Raw genomic sequence first — 17,618 nt, forward strand, 5'->3', positions numbered from 1 at the left:
GTGCCTGCTTTTAAGGGCTCGACTGGGTGTCTTTGCTTGGTGGTTGTGACAGTGCAGGGCCCAGAAGGTATGTGGGGCAGGGGGGTGTCGTGTCCCCCAGCAGAGCCCAGGCTGGCCAGGCACCCCCCGGAGGGACTCGATCCAGCCTGAGCTCTCTGGTTCTCCCAAGCTCTCAGATTCCTTGGGCTGGCTCACGCAGCCCGGTGGTGTCTGGTGTCGGTGTTCGGGGCTGGGGTCTCCCAGAAGACCTGCTTTGCACTGGCCAGTCTTTGTAATGCGCCCCTGCCCTGCCATCAGCGCCGGCAGGGACTAGACCCTGCGCGTCCAAGCTGCCCCATGGCGGCCCCGTCGCGGCTGCGGCCGAGCTTTCGGCGGGAGGGCGAGCGCCCCAGGCAGATGGGGTGGGTGCGGAGTGCCCTGACCGGCCCTGGTGCCGATGGGGATCAGGCTTCACCCGCCCGGGTGCTCCTGTCTCCCATGGAAAGCCCTCATCTTGCAGCCAGGAGGGGTGCGTACCGCCCGCGTCGTGCCTGGAGATGGTCCTGGGGGCAGCCCCTGAGGCTTTGCTCTGAATCGTAGGTGGTGGTGGGCGGCACAGGGCTGATGTGGAGCCCGGGCAGGAGGATCTTCCCTCTCCTCGCCTGCCTGAAACCATTCGCTGCATCCAGCCACGTAGCAGACGTCGGCCTTTCGGCCGGGCCGCGACGCTGTGCTAGCGGCGGTGCTCACGGCTCGCGCGTTCCCGTTCCAGGTGACTCGGAGGAGGAGGACACGGGGTTCCTGGAGGTCACCGTCACCGACATGAGGCACCCGCCTCCGGAGCTGGGTCCCATGCCCGAAGGACTAAGCCCTCAGCAGGTCTGTGCAGGGATGGAGGGGCCGGATGCTGGCGGTGTTGCTCCCCCTGGATGCAGGGGTGATGTGGGGAGGGACAAGGGAAACCTTTGATGCGTTGAGGTTTTTGGGGAGGGCGGGGGCGGTGTTGTATTTTGGGGGCTTGGGTAGAGCTAGGCAGAGGTCTCCTGTGTGGCGGGATGACCTGCCCCACTGTCTCAGCTCATGAAGCATCTTATAGTGGGGGGAGCAGGGGGGCGTGGAGAGCTAGCACCAGCAGCGGTGCAGCATGTCCCAGGGGGTGTTGCTGGAGAGCAAGTCTGCATCCATTGGGAGCCTCGAGGACCGGTGCCCAAGCTTTCCAACAGGCTGGGGCTTGGGGATTTGGTTGGAACTGGAGTAATCCCCCCTTGTCTCGCTCCCTGCTTGGGGTTTGCACGCAGTTTCCCTGGCATGGGTACATTGAGTAATCGCTTGATCTCACCTCCTCCGCCCTATCCGTCAGAAAGGACAAGTCAGCAGAAATGTTTTGCTTCTTTTGGGTCCTGCCACCAGGCATCAAGATGAGTCAGAACAAGCTCTGCATCCCTGCGCAGATTGAGAGCCCCTAGCTTTGTCTTTTTCTTCCCTTTTTTTCGTGTTGTCCGACTCCCTGCCGGCCTCAGTAGTCTGGAAAATGGGTGCATGGGAAAGCGCACGCAGGTTCTGAGCGGGGTGGGGCTGCTGGTGGGAGCGGCGTGCAGGTTTTGATGTCTGCCCCAATCTGGGTGTTGCAGGTGGTTCGGCGCCACATCCTGGGCTCCATCGTGCAGAGCGAGGGGAGCTACGTGGACTCGCTGCGGCGGATCCTCCAGGTGACCATGTTTCCCGAGGCGGGTGGACGCGGCCGAGCCCCGCGCCGGGGGAGGATGGGGTGGAAGGGGCAAGCCCCCCTCCCACTGAGGGGCTGGGAAGGGGGAGGAAATGGGGCGGGGACCCTCCTCGAGACTGCACGAGAGCTTCAAAAGCAGGCAGGGGCCTGGTAGCAGGATCATCCCTGGTTACACCATCCTAGCTGAGTCTTTGTCCAACTTACTCTTAGATGCTTCCAAGGCTGGAAACTGCACCCCTCTCTAGCACTTAGCCACCCTCCTGATCGGAAAACTTTTTCCGATATCCAGCCTAAATCTCTTTGTTACAGTATAAGACCTTGCATCCTTGTCCTGTCCCCTGCGGCCCAGAGTCTAGTTTATCACTGTCTATTTATAACTGCCCAGCATGTATTTTGAAATCTGTTATCGAGTCCCCTCCTTACCCCTCCAGTCTCGTCTTCTCCTGACCAAATCGTCTGGAAATGTCCAGAGTTATTGGGAAGTTGGGAGTTATTGGTGGAGGGAAGGTGTGGGGGCATCGTGGAAGAATCTGTTTTATTTGCTTTGGGGATAATGAAGCCAATTCACTTAGTGTGACAGGGCTGGCTGGTCCCAGGAAGGCTTGGGGCTTGTCATGGGTGCTGTGAAACGGTCTTAATAAAAACCATCAAAGTTTGGGAGAAGGATCACAGCACAACTTTGCATTTGAGTGATGTGGAGCAGAAATATGTAGTCCAGGCCAAGACGGTGCACAGATCTGCAGAGCTAGGCACCCTCCACACTGATGAGCCCTGGGTGGCTTGCAGGGGGTGGCGAGGGGCGGAGGGGAGGGAAGGCCCTGCTCTGACCGCCTGGCCTGGCCTGCAGGATTACAGAAACCCCCTCATGGAGATGGAGCCCAAGGTCCTCAGTGCCAGGAAGTGCCAGGTGGTCTTCTTCCGCCTCAAGGAGATCCTGCAGTGCCACTCCATGTTCCAGATCGCCCTGTTCTCCCGCGTGGCCGAGTGGGACGCCACCGAGAAAATCGGGGACCTCTTCGTGGCCTCGGTAAGAGCAACCTCAGCATCCCTCTGCCGAGCTATCCCAGCTCCTCCTCCACCTCCCCCCATTCCTGACACGCATCCCCTTCCTACGTCCGCCATAGCAGGGTGACTTTTGTCTGCTGCCTGCTCGGAGACGTCCGTGAAGCCTCCCTGCGCCCGTTGGCCGCGGGAGGAGGCCTCGTCGGGCCCGTTTTGAACTTGGCAGCTCCGCTGCACAGCAGGGCGGCCGGAGTTGTCGATGGGGGAGTGCAATGCCGACCTCAATGTCAACATCTTGTGACTCCGGCTCCCACGCGGAGCAGGTGCCAGAGACCCGCTGAGCCTCGGGTTGACTCGTCGTACGAATATAGACATCTCTGGCGGCGCGGTCCATCCCTGCCCCCTTTGGAGCACTGTCTGCTTTGCGGGGTCACAGTGAGCTCAGGCCTTGGTGGAGGACCTGAACCCACAGTTTTTGGTCCTCGATGCAACCAACCAGCCCACGTCCAGAGTCCTGTGTCACGAGGAGGTGGAAGCCCATGTGCAATGCATCCCGACCCCCTTGTGCAGTCCCGAGCTCCCTTCTTACCCCGGGCTTGATGGCAGTGGCATCTCTGGGTGGGCTTGCTGCATGCAGATGCTGTAGGGGGAACTGGTTTGCAAACTGGTGGCTACTGGGCATCTGCCAAGCTCTTTCTGGTGGTCTGTGGTGAGTCGGGAAGCTAGATGGGGCTGGCCTTTCTCTTCTCTGAGTGCTCGGTAGAGGAGCTTGGCTCTTACTCTGCCCTCTGAATCTCTCTCTCTCTCTCCTGCCTCGGTTTGGTGCAGTTTTCCAAGTCGATGGTGCTGGACGTGTACAGCGACTATGTGAATAACTTCACCAGCGCCATGTCCCTGATCAAGAAGGCCTGTCTCACCAAGCCGGCGTTCCTGGAGTTCCTCAAGGTGAATGGAGGGGCTGGACTCAAGTTTGATATAGCAGACTTCAGATGCATGATGGGTGGCTATCAACACTCATCTGGACGAGATTACACTTGTAACCGGGTGTCATTGGGGCGGGCGTGTTCCTAGACATCCCCAGGGTGGAGTGAGGATGCAGTTTTAAACTGTGTTCACCAGTCTGTAGGCAGCAGGTTATTGCAGCTGCAGTGAATCGCTCAACAAGGGTTTTGACCCGGTCCATGGCGTCAGCGCCGCACTGTTGAGCTGTAGGAGAGCTCCCATTCTGTATCAGTCCTGTGGTTTTACAGCAGGGGCTGGGTGTCCAAACCCTGTCCTGGGCAAAGCATGCACTCCACTTATACCAGGAGGTAAGGAGGTGCCCAGAGTACTGCTGGCGTATAAAGGTTGCCATTCAATGCTGTGAATTGTGCAAGGTCCCTTCATCATCCTTTCTGATGGTCTAGGCTTGCCACCCAGCTCAGTGCCACCTCCTCCCATGACACCTGATTGCATCTTCTCAGGACTAGTGCCTGAATATAGTGCACTCAACTTGGCCACAGTCACTGGGACCTCTTCAGACCCCCACCCAACTCTGCGCAGAAGTGCTCCCCTTGCGGTGCATGCATCATGCAGCCAGTATCTGCTTGGGCTCTATATCTGCGAGCCCCAGTAGCTAAGCAAAGAAATGGCCTGATCAATGGTGCACAACCTTGCACCTGGCTGGAGCAGGGTGAAGGGGGTGCAAAGAGTCCTTGCAGCTCTTAGCATCTACTGAGGCAATATATGAGCAAGCAGGAGATGGAGAAACAAAAATGTAGGGCCAGAGGATCCGGCCAAGACCCTCCCATGGAGATCCTGGGTTGGGTGGAGAAGGGGAGGGAGTAATAGGTGAAGGGGACTTTTGTTCAGAAAGATCCTGGTTGAAGTGCATGTGGTTATGGGTCATTCTCACCTCCACAGAAGCGGCAGATGTCGAGCCCGGACCGGGTCACGCTGTACGGGCTGATGGTGAAGCCCATCCAGAGGTTCCCACAGTTCATTCTGCTGCTGCAGGTACCGTGAACAGGAGCCTGCTCCTTGAGGAGAGGTCCACGGCGGCCGTGGAGGGGTGGGAAGGACACGTGGACGAGGCAGGGAAACGGGGTAGTTGAAGGCTGGGGGACTTGGGGCAGCTGCTCTGGGGTCTCTGATGCCGGCACCTCTCCCGGGGTCGTTGCACTGAGGTTGCGTTGACTTGGATCGGCTGAGGAGCGCTGCTGGAAGTCTGGCCTGAACTCCACCCCGCCCCTGGCGTGCGCCGGCCCACGAGGCTGGTGTGGGCACGGCTTCCCTTCACCGGTGGGGCGGACGCTTGCCGGTCCGCTCGGCTCCTGTCCGTCTGCACGGGTCTCCCTTGGTTCCTTGCTCTCGAAGCCAGGTGAGGGGAACGGGGCTCTCTCCCAGGCAGGTGGTCCCTGTAGTATCCCAAAGGGCTCCTGCTTGAGTGAGGGGCAGCAGCATCTCACCCTGCTCATTAGCACAAAAGAACAAAGTCTTTTTTTCCCCCGCTAGACGGTGCAAAGCTGCCCAGGGAGGGGCCTGTCTGGTCTGAGTGATGCCCCTGAGATGCACGTTGAGCCTGTTAGGTGGGAGTGTATCCAGGTACCATTCGCAGTCTCAGCCAAAGGGCAGAGCGCACCCCGAGTAATGGCCAGGTGAACTGGGAGACTCAAGTAGGGCAGATTTAGGGTCAGGGTTAGGGACATCTGCCCTGCTTTCTTCCAGCACAAGTCTTTACAGGCCAGACTGAGCTTCCAAGGGTCTCTCTGTGGTCCAGTGCCTCGATTCCCAGAGGTGTGGCAAGCGGTTAGCACCTCTGGAAATCCACGTGCCTCCAGCTGTACTCCACGTGGCCTGCCAAACTGGTGCTGGTGGGCATGGATGGGGTGATGTCCCATCACACTCATGGTCTCTCTTTTTTGTCTCCCCAGGACATGTTGAAGAACACGCCGAAAGGCCACCCGGAGAGACTGTCGCTCCAACTCGCCCTCACCGAGCTGGAGACCCTGGCCGAGAAGCTCAACGAGCAGAAACGAGTGGCCGACCAGGTGGCCGAGATCCAGCAGCTGACGAAGAGCATCAGCGACCGCAGCAGCCTGAACAAGGTGCGTGCTCCTCTCCGGCCGCGGAGGGGCAGCGCCGCGGCCTGCTGGGCAACTGCCTGGTTGGGATGAGCCTCCCCATCCCTGCTCTGCCCACTAGGTGACACTGTGCATGCACTGATCGCAGCGCAAGCGCGGGACCCACCTTTGGGCTGCAAGCCTCCTTCTGTCCTCGCTCCAGAGGCATCTTTAGCATCCGTTTCAGGTGCAGCACAAAAGCCACCCTCGTTAGGGAATCTGCCTGCGTCTCCTCTGCATCGGGGCAGGGCAAGAAGACAGTCTGCTCCCCCCAGGGTGATGCAGAGGATAGCTTGGCCTGCATTTCTGCACGGGAGATAATCCCCACTGGGGTGGGCTGTGGCGGAAACGCCCAGGAGGCTTTGCTGGGTCACGGGAGTGTTTCGGTTCTTCCCCAGCCTTTGCTGGCTCAGGCTGCATGGTGAGCCTGCTTGCAAGCAAGAGACCCTTTCAAGCCACAGCCCCATGCGCTCTCCTGGGCAACCCCCGGGACTGCTGTACCCAAATCGGAGGAATCCCCCTTTCGAGGGCCACAGCAAAGCCTTCCATGCTAGACCCTGGGATCTGCAAAGCTTGGGCCACAGCATCCCTGGTCTGTGACCCGCCTCGCACACTCTGCTCAGTCGTTGCTGCCTGGGAATTTTTAGCAGTGATGCAATTTTGTCAGGAAAGGCCGATATGTCAAAACTGAAACTTTCGGGGGGAACATGGTGATTACAGCGTCACTTCTGTCAGGAAGGCTTCTCGGCTGCAGGATGGAAGTTGTGCTGAGACTTGGTGGTTCGGACGCTCGCTTGGGATGCGGGAAACCAGCAGGGCCGGGACAAGGACCTGGTCTCGTATACTCCTAGAGGCTGCTGGCTAGGCTGGACTGGGTGCATCTGTTTTCTCACCACCATGTCTTTTTAAAGGCGACTTTGGAGCAGACATGTTATGGGAACTCGGCTTCTCGCCCAACATCCTCCTTGCAGTCCCCTGCATAAGCTGCCTTGTTTGCCCCTGTAGTATCCAAGGGCACCTGCCGTCTTGTGTGAAAGCTGTTGTGCGGCACCAAGGCTGCAGGCTTTAACCCAGAAGCGTCAAAACATCCCTGGAAAGGGGAGGCTGGATTGCAGTCAGGAGAGTCCACAGACCCCTCTCTTCTTGCTTCCTGCTTGCCCTCTGTTTTAATGAGGCCACCTGCTTGCTTTCACCCTGCCCTGGCAGTGCCAGGTGGAAGAAGGCTTTCTCTTCGATACTGTCTTAGGGTCAGCAACCCAGCCATGAGGTCGGTGTTGCCAGCCTGAGCTGCCGCTGGACCCGAGCGTGGACTCCCAGATTGATACCTGGGCTGATTTGTTTTTTGCTATGCCCAGACCCCAATCCCCCAGATTCACATGCACGCTCTGACATTTGGGAGCTGAGTCTGGCTTGGGATATGAACTCTGGAGCTTGAGCCTGACTCTTTTTAAAAGCCCTCTCAAACTTTCTTGGATGGTGGGTGTCTGCCTGGCCATCTGCAGGGGTCTGTCTGCCAAGAGGACCGGGCATGGGAGCCATCCAACCTGCCAAGGAGAAGGATGGAGATGTGTCTGTCTTAAAGAAAAAGCTCTGATGTGGGAGCTGGCTAGCTCGCCAAGGGGCGGTGTGGTCTATCAAGCACACCAGGCTGTGGCTTGAAAAGTTCTCCTTTTTATGAAGCCTGAACCCACTTACCAGACAGCCTGGCCCGCTTTTGTGGCTCTAACCCCTGTAGGCTCTCCGGTCCCATCCTGACCGTTCAAAGGATGCTTAACATGAGCAGTGGATGGGGTAGGGCATTAGTGCCCGGCAGAGGGGAGTGAGGATGGAGATGGGCTTTTCTCTGTGGGTGCAGGACACAGGGCCAGGACTAGAAGCGATGGCCTCAAGCTGCAGCAAGGGACATTTAGTTGGGAGATAGAGGGGTTTCTGACTTGGAGGCTGTGCAATCCCCGTCCTTGGAAACTTCCAAGAGCAGGTTGGATAGATGCTTGGCTGGGATGGGTGTCAGGGGTGGTCCTGCCTGGTGCAGGAGACTGGACTAGATCTCATGAGGTCCTGCCCAGCCCTGCTTTCCTATGATTGTTTTAGCTACAGAGAAAGGAGCCCAAAGTAGCCCAAGTGCAGTCTCGGTACAATGTTGGGTCTGTTAGGCTCTTGGGCTGGTGTGTGGGAGTGGGAGCATGGTGGGGAGGAAAGACCCCACTCCCCTATCCCCAGCCAAGTCGCTCCCTCCTCTCTTGCCCCTACCACAGATTAGCTTCTTTGTGTTAGGAAGGGGCAGGCGGACAGCCTCACGGGTACAGGGTGGGTGGCACGGTAGGCAGGGCACTGGGACGCAGCAAACCAGCTGGGTGAGCTCAGGTCCGGGGGGCTCTTTTGGTTTCCCTGGCTGATCTTTCCGGCCCGCTCACCAGCCTGACCTCCCCTTGCAGCCGAGGTTCAAATAAAGCTGGGCAGAGCAGCAGGCAGGCCCTTCAACCTTTCAGCCAAGCGACTTGTGCTGGGCCACTTCGAGTGGGTGTGTAGATGGACTTTCAGCCTCTTGTTTCTCAGCGGGAGAGGGGCAGCTGGAAACAGCGCCCAAGAGCATCCAGCTGAAACCCCCCTCCCCATTGCGTTTGCTCCTTGTGATAAGAGTGAATGCCCGGGGGGGGCTGAGAAAAGGAAGAACCCAGAAGGGATGCGGCGTTTGCAAAACACCCAGCGTTGGGATAGAGCCCTTCTGAAGGAAAGTAGTGAAAAATCAAGGGCGGGGGCCTGATCCTGCCAGGTGTAGGAGGAGGAGCTATTACTGTGGACTCTGCTGGGGGTGGGGGTTTAGGTTTGAATCTCTGACTCGGTGGAGGCCTGGCCCGTCCCCTGCACGCCTCACCCCGGCGTGGGCTCCTGAGGGTTACAGAGCCCCAGAGTTTCCTATATGACCACCCAGAAGTTGGAGGGAGCGCGGGCCCTGCCAGGCTGAGCGCAGTGCTCTTCAGCCCCAGCTCGGAGGAGATGGCAGCTCATGCAGGCGAGACAATGAGTCAAGGGGGAGAGGGGACTTTCCCAAGGCCGTCAGTGGCAGAAGTGTCAGGGGAGAGCCCAGGTCTGCCTCCATATCCTAGTGCCATCTCTCTGGCATCGTGTGCTTGCCCTCTTTCTTGCAGCTATTGCTTCCTCTCTGGCTCTTGCTGTCGGCTGGGAATGGAGGAGGCAACATCTCCTGGCAGGGCAATGCTCTTGCTGCTTCTGCATCCTGGTAGCCAGGCAGGGAGGAAGGGCACATCCTCAGTGCTGGGTGAAGGAGCTTGCATGGAGAGCACTGGACTGCTAGTACCCGAGCTCGGGTGGGTGTCTGTGCAGCACCGGAGCTTGACATCGTCTCCTTCCAACTTTCCAGTCTACATCTCGGTCCAGAGATGCCGTGGGCAAGGAGTGAAGTTAAGAGGCTGCGTTTGAACCTGGCTCTGCCATGCTGCGTCTTGGCACGCTGCGGCTGGAGAGTCCCATTAGATGAAACTCCTGGTGTGGAAGGAGATAATCGCTGTAGGAAACCCAGGGGGATACAGGGACCTCATGAGAGCTGCGTGGTGTCAGTTGGGATCAAACTCAGAGCTCTGCTCTGTAAATCCAGGCCGCTGCCTCTTGAGCTGAGAGACGCCCCGTTCGCTGCTAGCAGGCCAGGCCTGTCGCACTGATTGCACACGCAGTCGCTGTGGTCATCCTCAGGCTGTACCCACCCCTCTCTTCTCCGGTCAAGCCCGTCTCTCTTCCCCTCCCTCTGCAGCTGCTGAATTCGGGGCAGCGCCAGCTGCTGCTTTGCGAGACGCTGACGGAGACGGTTTACGGGGACCGCGGCCAGCTGATCAAGTCGAAGGAGCGCAAGGTGTTCCTGCTAAACGACATGCTGGTGTGCGCCAACATCAACTTCAAGTACGTGAGCAGCTTTCCCTTCCCCTGGGAGGGTGAACCAAACCGCTCGGGGTTGCACGTATCCCTCGTGTAGTCCCTGCTCGGATTTGGGATTGCAGACCCGTAACAAAAAGAAAACGGAAAGCCCAAGAAGACCACTCATAGCATCCCAGAGAAGTGGGGCTCCATGGCTCGCCTCTGCCAAAGGCAGGATCCACCTGATCCAAACCTTTCCAGATCGCCACACCGGTCTTGTCTATGCAGGGCAGTTCAGCAACTACCGTGCTGAGAGCTGACATTTTTCTCTTCAGTCATTCTGGAGAGCCAGATTGATCCCTGGTGTCACTCCAAGAGCTTGCACCATGTGCAGCCATGGGTGGACTTTAAGATACAGGTTTGATTAAACTTTGCCAGGCCCAGCAAGTTACCCAGGGGCTGTTTGAATAGGGTGGCTTGGCCTGGTGGTGTTAACCTCCAACCACCCATCACTGAAGCAGGCTGCAGCCACCTGGGCTTCGCCAGGGACCTGGGCTAACCAGCCTCCCCGTGCCCTTCCTGTGCTAATGCTGCAGAGCTGCGCCTGCATCCCAATGCATCAAGTCCTTGCAGAACGTAGCCCCGGGCACCAGTCAATCATAATTGGTAACCTAATCTCCTTATTTTGCCCATTATTGTCCCAGTCCCTGGTCTGTCTCCTCGGATTAAGGAAACGTGGTGGCTAGAGGCTGCTGGTGCATAGTAATAAACTGAAGCAAATTTGTTTTAGGTAAAAAAAAAAAAAAAAAAGACAAAAAAACAACTTTTCAATGTCAGCAACTTCAGGTCAGGCATTTGAGTGGCCTAAATCGTGAGGCACCACTGAAGCTCATTTTAGGTTGTAAAACTTTTGATTTAGGGGACTCGGAATCACAGAAAAGGAGAAAATGAGGGTTGGGAGGGACCGTAGGAGGTCACATCTAGTCCAAGCCCCTGCTCCAAGCAGGACCAACTAGATCAGCCCAGCCAGGGCTTTTGTCAGGCTGGGCCTTAAAAACCTCCAAAGGATGGAGATTTGCAGCTCTCTGGTAACTTGTTCCAGTGCTTTACTACCCTCCAGTTTTTCCTAATATCCAACCTCAACCTGCCTTGCTGCAGCCTGAGCCCATTGCTCCTTGTCCTGTCATCTGCCCCCATGGAGAACAGCCCAACTCCTTCCTCTTTGCAGCCCGCTGCAGGGAGTTGAAGGCTGTCATTAAATCCCCTCTGTCTCTTCTGCAGACTAAATAAACCCACTTCCCTCTCCTTATAACTCCTGTGCTCCAGCCCACGAGCCATTTTCATTGCCCTCCATTGGACTCGCTCCAAAGTGTCCACACCCTTTCTGCAGTGGGGGGCACAGCTGGACACAGGACTCCAGATGTGGCCTCAACAGTGCCGAATAGAGGGGAGTAATCGCTTCCCTTGATCCGCTGGCAATGCTCCTACTAAAGCAGGCCCAGGACTTAATGCAGAGCAGTCCCGGGATTAAAACCTGGGGCTTCCAGCCTGGCAGGACCAGGTTTCCTTCTGAAGAGCAGAGGGGTTGTAGACAGATCTGGGTGAGGAGGGAGATGAGCTGAAAACTCGTGTGTGCTGGTAGTAATGACTCTTGTTTAACCTCCTCTCTTCCCTAGGCCTGTGACTACAAGGTAGGCTAAGCACATGGTGCCGTCCTTTTGCCCCAGGTGTGCGGGGGTGTCAGCTAGTGTGGTGGATGAACTGCCTGAGTCTGGGTGCTGGGGTGCACGGCCTCGGAGCGGGGTTTGCTTCTGCTTTGGCGTGTTTAACCTCGACGTGCCCCTGGCACGACTGCGGCGGGCGCTGGTGACGGCGAGGTGAAGGAGCCTGACCCGTGCTTTGCCCGTGCTAACGAACGCTTCCTCCCTGCAGAGGCCAGCTGGAGATCAGCAGCCTCGTCCCCTTGGGCCCGAAGTACGTGGTGAAGTGGAACACGGCCCTGCCCCAGGTGCAGGTGGTGGAGGTCGGGCAGGAGAGCAGCACGTACGACAAGGACAACATCGTCATCCAGAACGCGGGGGCTAAAAAGCACGTGCCGACGAGCCAGTCCTCCCACAGTGAGTGATGGCTCGGGTCGCTTGCGTGGGATGGGGTGTAACGTGCCAGCTGGGCGCGCTGCATCCCTCTAAGAGCCGTCTTGCAGAAGACAAGGACCTACTACTGCTGGCGTCCAACGGTGTTGGTCCTTTGGCACGAGCGGGGGAGTGCTGTTGGGGTGGGTTATTCGGGCCTTACTCGGTGCTGGGTCACTTGGCCGCTGAATTGGACCCTGATGGTGGAATATGGTGCCAAAGAAGGTGGCATTAACCACTGAGGGGGTTCCTCTCCCTTTCCTCCTCATTGCTTTAGGACTCCTGTGCTCATCTCTGAGCAGCACCCAACGGGTGCTAAATTGATTTCTGCAGCAAATTGCTCAGTAGCTCCCAGCATCGTCTAGTTTGCTCAGTGCTATTTGTGGGCTGGCAAGGTGAGACCCTAATCCCCCCCGAACAAGGGAGACCTCCCGCTTGCTCCCCAGCATTTCCTTCAGTTCGGGGGCTGGCTGTGCTCAGGACGGATAACAATCGCACGTGCCTTTTGCTTTCACTTTGCCTACGACAGGGGGATTCCTCTGTGTGGCAATATTGGGCAAGCTTCTGTGCCTTTGGTTTCAATCAGTGCACACGTGCTGAAAGTGCGGTTTGTCTCTTCTCGGAGCAAAGCACCGGAGCCTGGAGCCTTTCCTTATCTGGGTTTTTGTTGGCTTCACCGATTTTGCTGCACTCTCCCTTCCCGTACTTAAACCAGAGGCAGATGGGCCACGTTCTGCTTCTTTCCCAGGCACTTCAGGCCTGGATGCTTATAGAGTCGGAGGCATCCTCGAGAGCAGTGGTTGTCCCATGAGAAGCTGCCGTCATGGCGCATTCATCTCTCCTAAGCAAAGCCCACCTAGGGATCCTCCAGCGCTGCAGCCCCGACTGACCAGATGTGCTCTAGCTCATCACTGAGTTGCGGGCTTGCAGAGAGGACGGCACCAAGTGGTGATGGTGGAGTCTGTGCAAACTTCCCCCCGTGCAGTCCTGACCCTGAGTAGCCAAGCGCTGGCCTTTAGCACCTATTGCACAGTGGGCATGGGGCAGACTCTCCTCTCCTTCTGGGATTTAAATTCAAGTCTTCCAAGGTAAAAGATCAGCGAAGAAACCTGCTAGCTCCTTCTCTGCTTTCTAATGCATGTCTTTCCTCTCAAGACAAGGTGTATCTTGGGCCTCCACGGCTCTTCCAGGAGCTCCAAGACTTGCAGAAGGATCTGGCGGTGGTGGAGCAGATCACCCAGCTCATCAGCACCCTGCACGGCACCTACCAGGTAACGATGTCTCTTCTCTTCGTCCTGGGCTGCGTGAGCTTGGCACGTTAAACCGGTTTCCTGCCAGCCTGGTGGGAACGCAGAGAGAAACAGTCATTTCCTGTTCAATTCTCCAGGCTCAGCAAACCGCAGACTAGCTTGTGACTCGGAGACGAGCCACCCCAGGCAGGCCGAGGGGAAGCTAGCGGAGGCTGGTTACTTGGGGAAACCTGGGCCCATTTCCAATCTGAAGCATCTAACCTTGGAGCAGTTGACCTCGGTTAGCAGCAGCCGTTTGTTCTGATGTAACGCAGATCCCACCAGCAGACCGTTGCTGTGCCTTTTCTCCAGCTGGGGAGGAGAGACCTCTTGCTTGTCCTCAAGTGGTTGGGCACTGGCTTCTCTGCAGGATGCGCTGGGCTTTCTGGCCCCGGTGGCAGCCGTGGCCCTGCTCAGGAGGAGGTTGGAAGGATGCTGGCGGGGGTGCCGTGCACGACCAGCTGTGCAGTGCCCGGGCTCCGGGGTCTCAGCCGTCTCCTTTCTCCTTTCTCCCCCTCTCGCGTGCAGAATCTGAACATGACGGTGGCCCAGGACTGGTGCCTGGCCTTGCAGAGGATGATGAGAGTGAAGGAGGAGGAGATCCACTCTGCCAACAAGTGCCGCCTCCGCCTCCTGCTCCCTGGGAAGCCGGACAAGTGAGTTTGCTCTCGCATCCCCTCGGACAGAGCGGGGGTGTCTCACGGGGGAGGCCTACTGGTCACTCCAGACAGCCCAGTACAGAACTGCCCCCATCTATATGCCCCAATGCTTTGACCAGTCCCAGGGGTTATGGTCTCAGGTGCTGGGAGTCTGTGCACTTTTACCCCAAGGGCTTGCGCAGGTCTCTACTCGAGGGCAGCCAGAGTCGGGCCCCAGCCCTCCTGGCACGTGGCTGTTGTGACGGGTTCCTGGTGTGGGGGATATTCCTGTACCCCGCCAGGGGAGAGGGGCACGGGGCCAAGGCAGCTTTGGTAGCTATTGGGCCTCTTGGGTGCCCTGGTCGCATGCCCTAATCAGGCACTGTTAGGTCAGGGTTGACACTGAAGTCCCCTCTAGTCCCTGTTCTCTGCAGAGCCTGGCTCTCGTGGCCCAAAAAACAGCTCCTGCCTCAGCTGTCGAATGCTGATGGAGGGAGCTGAGTGAGACCTGCTTTTGGCAACCCCAAGGGCTGGGGGTTGCACTCCTCTTCAGGGTGAAGTGACCCCCGGACCCCCCTGGCCTGGGCAGCTGGAGGCAGTGGTGGGTGGTCTTCCCCTGAAATGCAAAACGGAGCTGATTTCTGACTTCTGGCTCGGCTTCCTCCTGCTGCAGGTCTGGCCGCCCCATCAGCTTCATGGTGGTCTTCATCACGCCAAACCCCCTCAGCAAGATCTCCTGGGTCAACCGCCTGCACCTGGCAAAGCTTGGGCTCCGTGAGTACCCCCGTGTGCACGGGCGGCTGCATCCCTTCAGTGCAAAGGCAGGGAGGTCCGGGGCTGGGAAGGGCTGGCCGGACTCTTTGCCTTCGGTTTGCAGGGTGGGCTGGTGTCGCGAAGCCTGGCCTGCTGCATTTTATACGGCAGGCGTGTATGCTGGAAAGAGGCCTCTTCCCATTTCAGGGTAACTTTTACTTGCCTTTGAGGCCTTGGGAGCTGCTGCTTCTCTCCTTATTGCTTCATTAGGGATTAATTAAACAGCATCCCTGCGGCTTACTTTTTCTGTGTGTATTTGGTTTTACTGCACAGCAGGCATCTGAACACAAGGGCCCTTTCCCCCGTCATGTTTGTTTTAAATGGAGGCTCGGCTGCCTGTCACTGCAGCCCTCTTCTCTGGGAGGAGCAGTTAAGACCCAACTGTGAGCCTGTGCCGTGCTCTCCCCATGGCACAGGAAGCAGCCGTGATGGGGAGCTTGTGGGGAGATGGCTTTCCCCTTCTCGCAGCCCATCTCGCTGCATCAGCATCGAGGGGAAGGTGCAGCCGAGCTGTTTGCTGTGACTCGCGTCCCCATGCTATAAAAGCAGCATCTTAAAAGCTTTTTTTTTTTTTTTTTGCTCCTACAGCTCAGCGTTTCAGTGCTGTGAGTTGTGCCAATGCCTGTAGGAAATGCAAAGGCTGGGCTGAGGAGCCAGGGAGCCCCATAACATTGGGAAGTGGCTGGAAGGAAGCCCCCTTCCATAGGGGCTGCAAAGAGTCGACTGCTTTGAGTCGCTCGGCTTCTCTTCCTCCTCCCCTGTTTCTCCAGAGCCGCGCGGGCGGGTGCTGCGGGGACCGTGGTCCTGCTGATGAATGTGGGTTTCTGAAGGGAGGTTTCACGTGGTGGGGGAGAGTGTGGGGGGGGTCACAACTCCAAGGGCACTGCTTTCTGGAGCTCCCGATGTGCCGTCAGGGCTCTTCCCGCTATAGAAACAGGGAGCTTTTAAGAGAGCCACGCGGTCCAGGCTACGTAACTCGGAGCAGCTGGGGGTTTATGTTGAGATGTCGGCGCACGGAAGAAAAGCAGACGATGGCTGTAGTGAAGCAGCAGCTCTCTGAAACCCTGGCACGGTGCATCGTGTCTGGGCATGGCCGGTGTCTTCACTTGGCCGTCTCTTGGACTCTCTGCTCCTTGGTGCTCCTTTCCGCCAGGAGCCCCATTTGAACCCCTGACCCAAGCCAGCTTAGCTCTCCCTGTTTCTCCATCTCTCTCGAAGAGTGTGCAGCATCCCCTGGAGGAGCTGGTACCAGTCGGTTGGAAGGTGGGAGACTGGACTGATGAAGCATTGCCCTTGTTCCTGTGGCCAAGTGCAAGTAGCAGGGACTGCATGTCGACAGAGGACCTCCTTTTAATCTCTGGGGCACACTTTGGATGCCTGTACCCTATAGATGGATTTACTCTTGGCCATGTTTGCATCTGCCTACCTCTTCCCTCCATCCTTGGAGGTTTTTAAAGCCTGGCTTGACAAAACCCTGGCTGGGATGATGTAGTTGGGGCTGGTCCTGCTTGCAGCAGGCAGGTGGACTAGACGTGACCTCCTGAGCTCCCTTTCCCGCCCCCATTTTCTATGATTTTTCTGCCAAGTGTGGCTCTGACATTGACCTTCAGGGCGAGACACATCTGAGATCCCTCTTTGCTTGGTATTAATTTCGTGTAATTAAATTGCGTAGCAGCCACAATCATCAGCACCCTGGAAATGAGTGAAATAAATAACAGCAGCTATTATCGCCTGGGGCTTTCAGAAACTGCGAGTTTGCCCCGAATGTTAAAGAAATTGCCTGGTTCTTATTGTCACGCAGGAGGCCTCTGGTAGCTTTCCTTCTGGAAACTTTCCTGGCCTAGAGCAAGCGCTGTGCGCACAACGCAGACACCCCTAAGTCCTTGGCTAAGAGGGACATGGGGGGGAGGGGGGAAAGATGCCTCCCAGCACATTGCTTGGCTGTTTTCTACTGTGGTCGCCTTCAGCTGTCGTCTCCTACTCGTGCTGGCAGTCCTGGCTACAGAATAGTTGTCCACGTGGCCTTCTGCAGACTGAGCTGGGTCTCTGCACTGATGCTTTGTGATGCCGTCTTTGGAAAGGCCCCATCGGCAACTGCTCTGTCAGCAGTAACTCCATGCAAAGACAAGGATGGCAAGGGCAAGACTAAAAATGGTCCCAGGTTTTCCAAAGAGCTCGGGGTTAGATACTCTAATGCTTGGCCCACAGTTCAGGGCTGATCTTCCTAAAGAACTTGATATGTTCCAGCTGCTATTGTGAGCTACGCGGAGTTTGTTTTTGCAAACCTGGGCACTTCCTTTTGGCACCTAAATGGAGCTAAACCCTTCTGAAAAATCAGACCGTAGGAGAAGGAGGGGGATGTTTGGCCTTGGACCCTACCAGTTTCTCTTGTGACATCCAGTGTACCGTAGTTGTAAGTATGGGGATGCTATGTAGAGGCATGTTGCAGGGGATAGCTTCTTGGTAGCTGCAGACCCTAGAAGGGAAGGTCTGGGGATGGGATGGGATAAAGTGCCCTATGAAAGGGAGGTGTCCTCTGCAAAGTGTGGCATGTTCGTTGGATCATGGTGCTTGAGACGAACCAAACTTCAGGCCCAGCTCAGCTTCCCCATAGTTTGAGTTGCTTGGGCCTGAGTTTTGGGGTACATTGCGGCCTCAACTTTCCTTGCAAGGGAAGGGAAGACGAGCTTGGGACATCCTTTGAAAATCATGGAGCATCTTAGGGTTGGGCTCATGCAGGATGGCAAAGGTCATGTTGGTGGGAAGGGGCGCTACTAGACTGGCACCGGGTTGTTCTCCTCCTGAACAACTGAAGCATGAGCAGGGCATTAGTGATGCGGTGAGGTCAAGGAGCAAAAACCCGGTATCCTCTTGCTTGCTTTCGGCTCTAGTCCCCAGACTTGCAACTTCCTTTTTTCCCCGCGTTGTGGCTTGGCTCCGCAAAGCTGATTCACTGCTAGCAGCTGTTTGCCCCACTCTGCAACTTGTTTGAATCCATGAGACAGAGACAAACTCCCTTGCAGCCCTGGAGCTGGGAGCAGACCGTGAGTCCGGCGTCTGCTTTTGCA

The 17,618-nt window shown here is 57.1% G+C and overlaps 1 protein-coding gene across 1 annotated transcript in view; it reads left to right on the forward strand.

Annotated features, from left to right (window-relative positions):
• ARHGEF10L (Rho guanine nucleotide exchange factor 10 like) overlaps positions 1-17,618 on the forward strand; it is a 120,372-nt gene that overhangs the window by 55,862 nt on the left and 46,892 nt on the right. The window contains exons 11-21 of the mRNA XM_090024664.1: positions 752-858; positions 1,611-1,688; positions 2,553-2,732; positions 3,536-3,652; positions 4,610-4,702; positions 5,620-5,793; positions 9,578-9,723; positions 11,611-11,795; positions 12,966-13,081; positions 13,628-13,755; positions 14,411-14,511. Coding sequence (XP_089880790.1) covers positions 752-858; positions 1,611-1,688; positions 2,553-2,732; positions 3,536-3,652; positions 4,610-4,702; positions 5,620-5,793; positions 9,578-9,723; positions 11,611-11,795; positions 12,966-13,081; positions 13,628-13,755; positions 14,411-14,511 — 1,425 coding nt within the window. The remainder of the gene's footprint in view (positions 1-751; positions 859-1,610; positions 1,689-2,552; positions 2,733-3,535; positions 3,653-4,609; positions 4,703-5,619; positions 5,794-9,577; positions 9,724-11,610; positions 11,796-12,965; positions 13,082-13,627; positions 13,756-14,410; positions 14,512-17,618) is intronic.

The sequence above is a fragment of the Crocodylus siamensis genome, chromosome 12 (assembly GCF_052110815.1).
Source record: "Crocodylus siamensis isolate JL-2025a chromosome 12, ASM5211081v1, whole genome shotgun sequence".
Lineage (NCBI taxonomy): Eukaryota > Metazoa > Chordata > Crocodylia > Crocodylidae > Crocodylus > Crocodylus siamensis.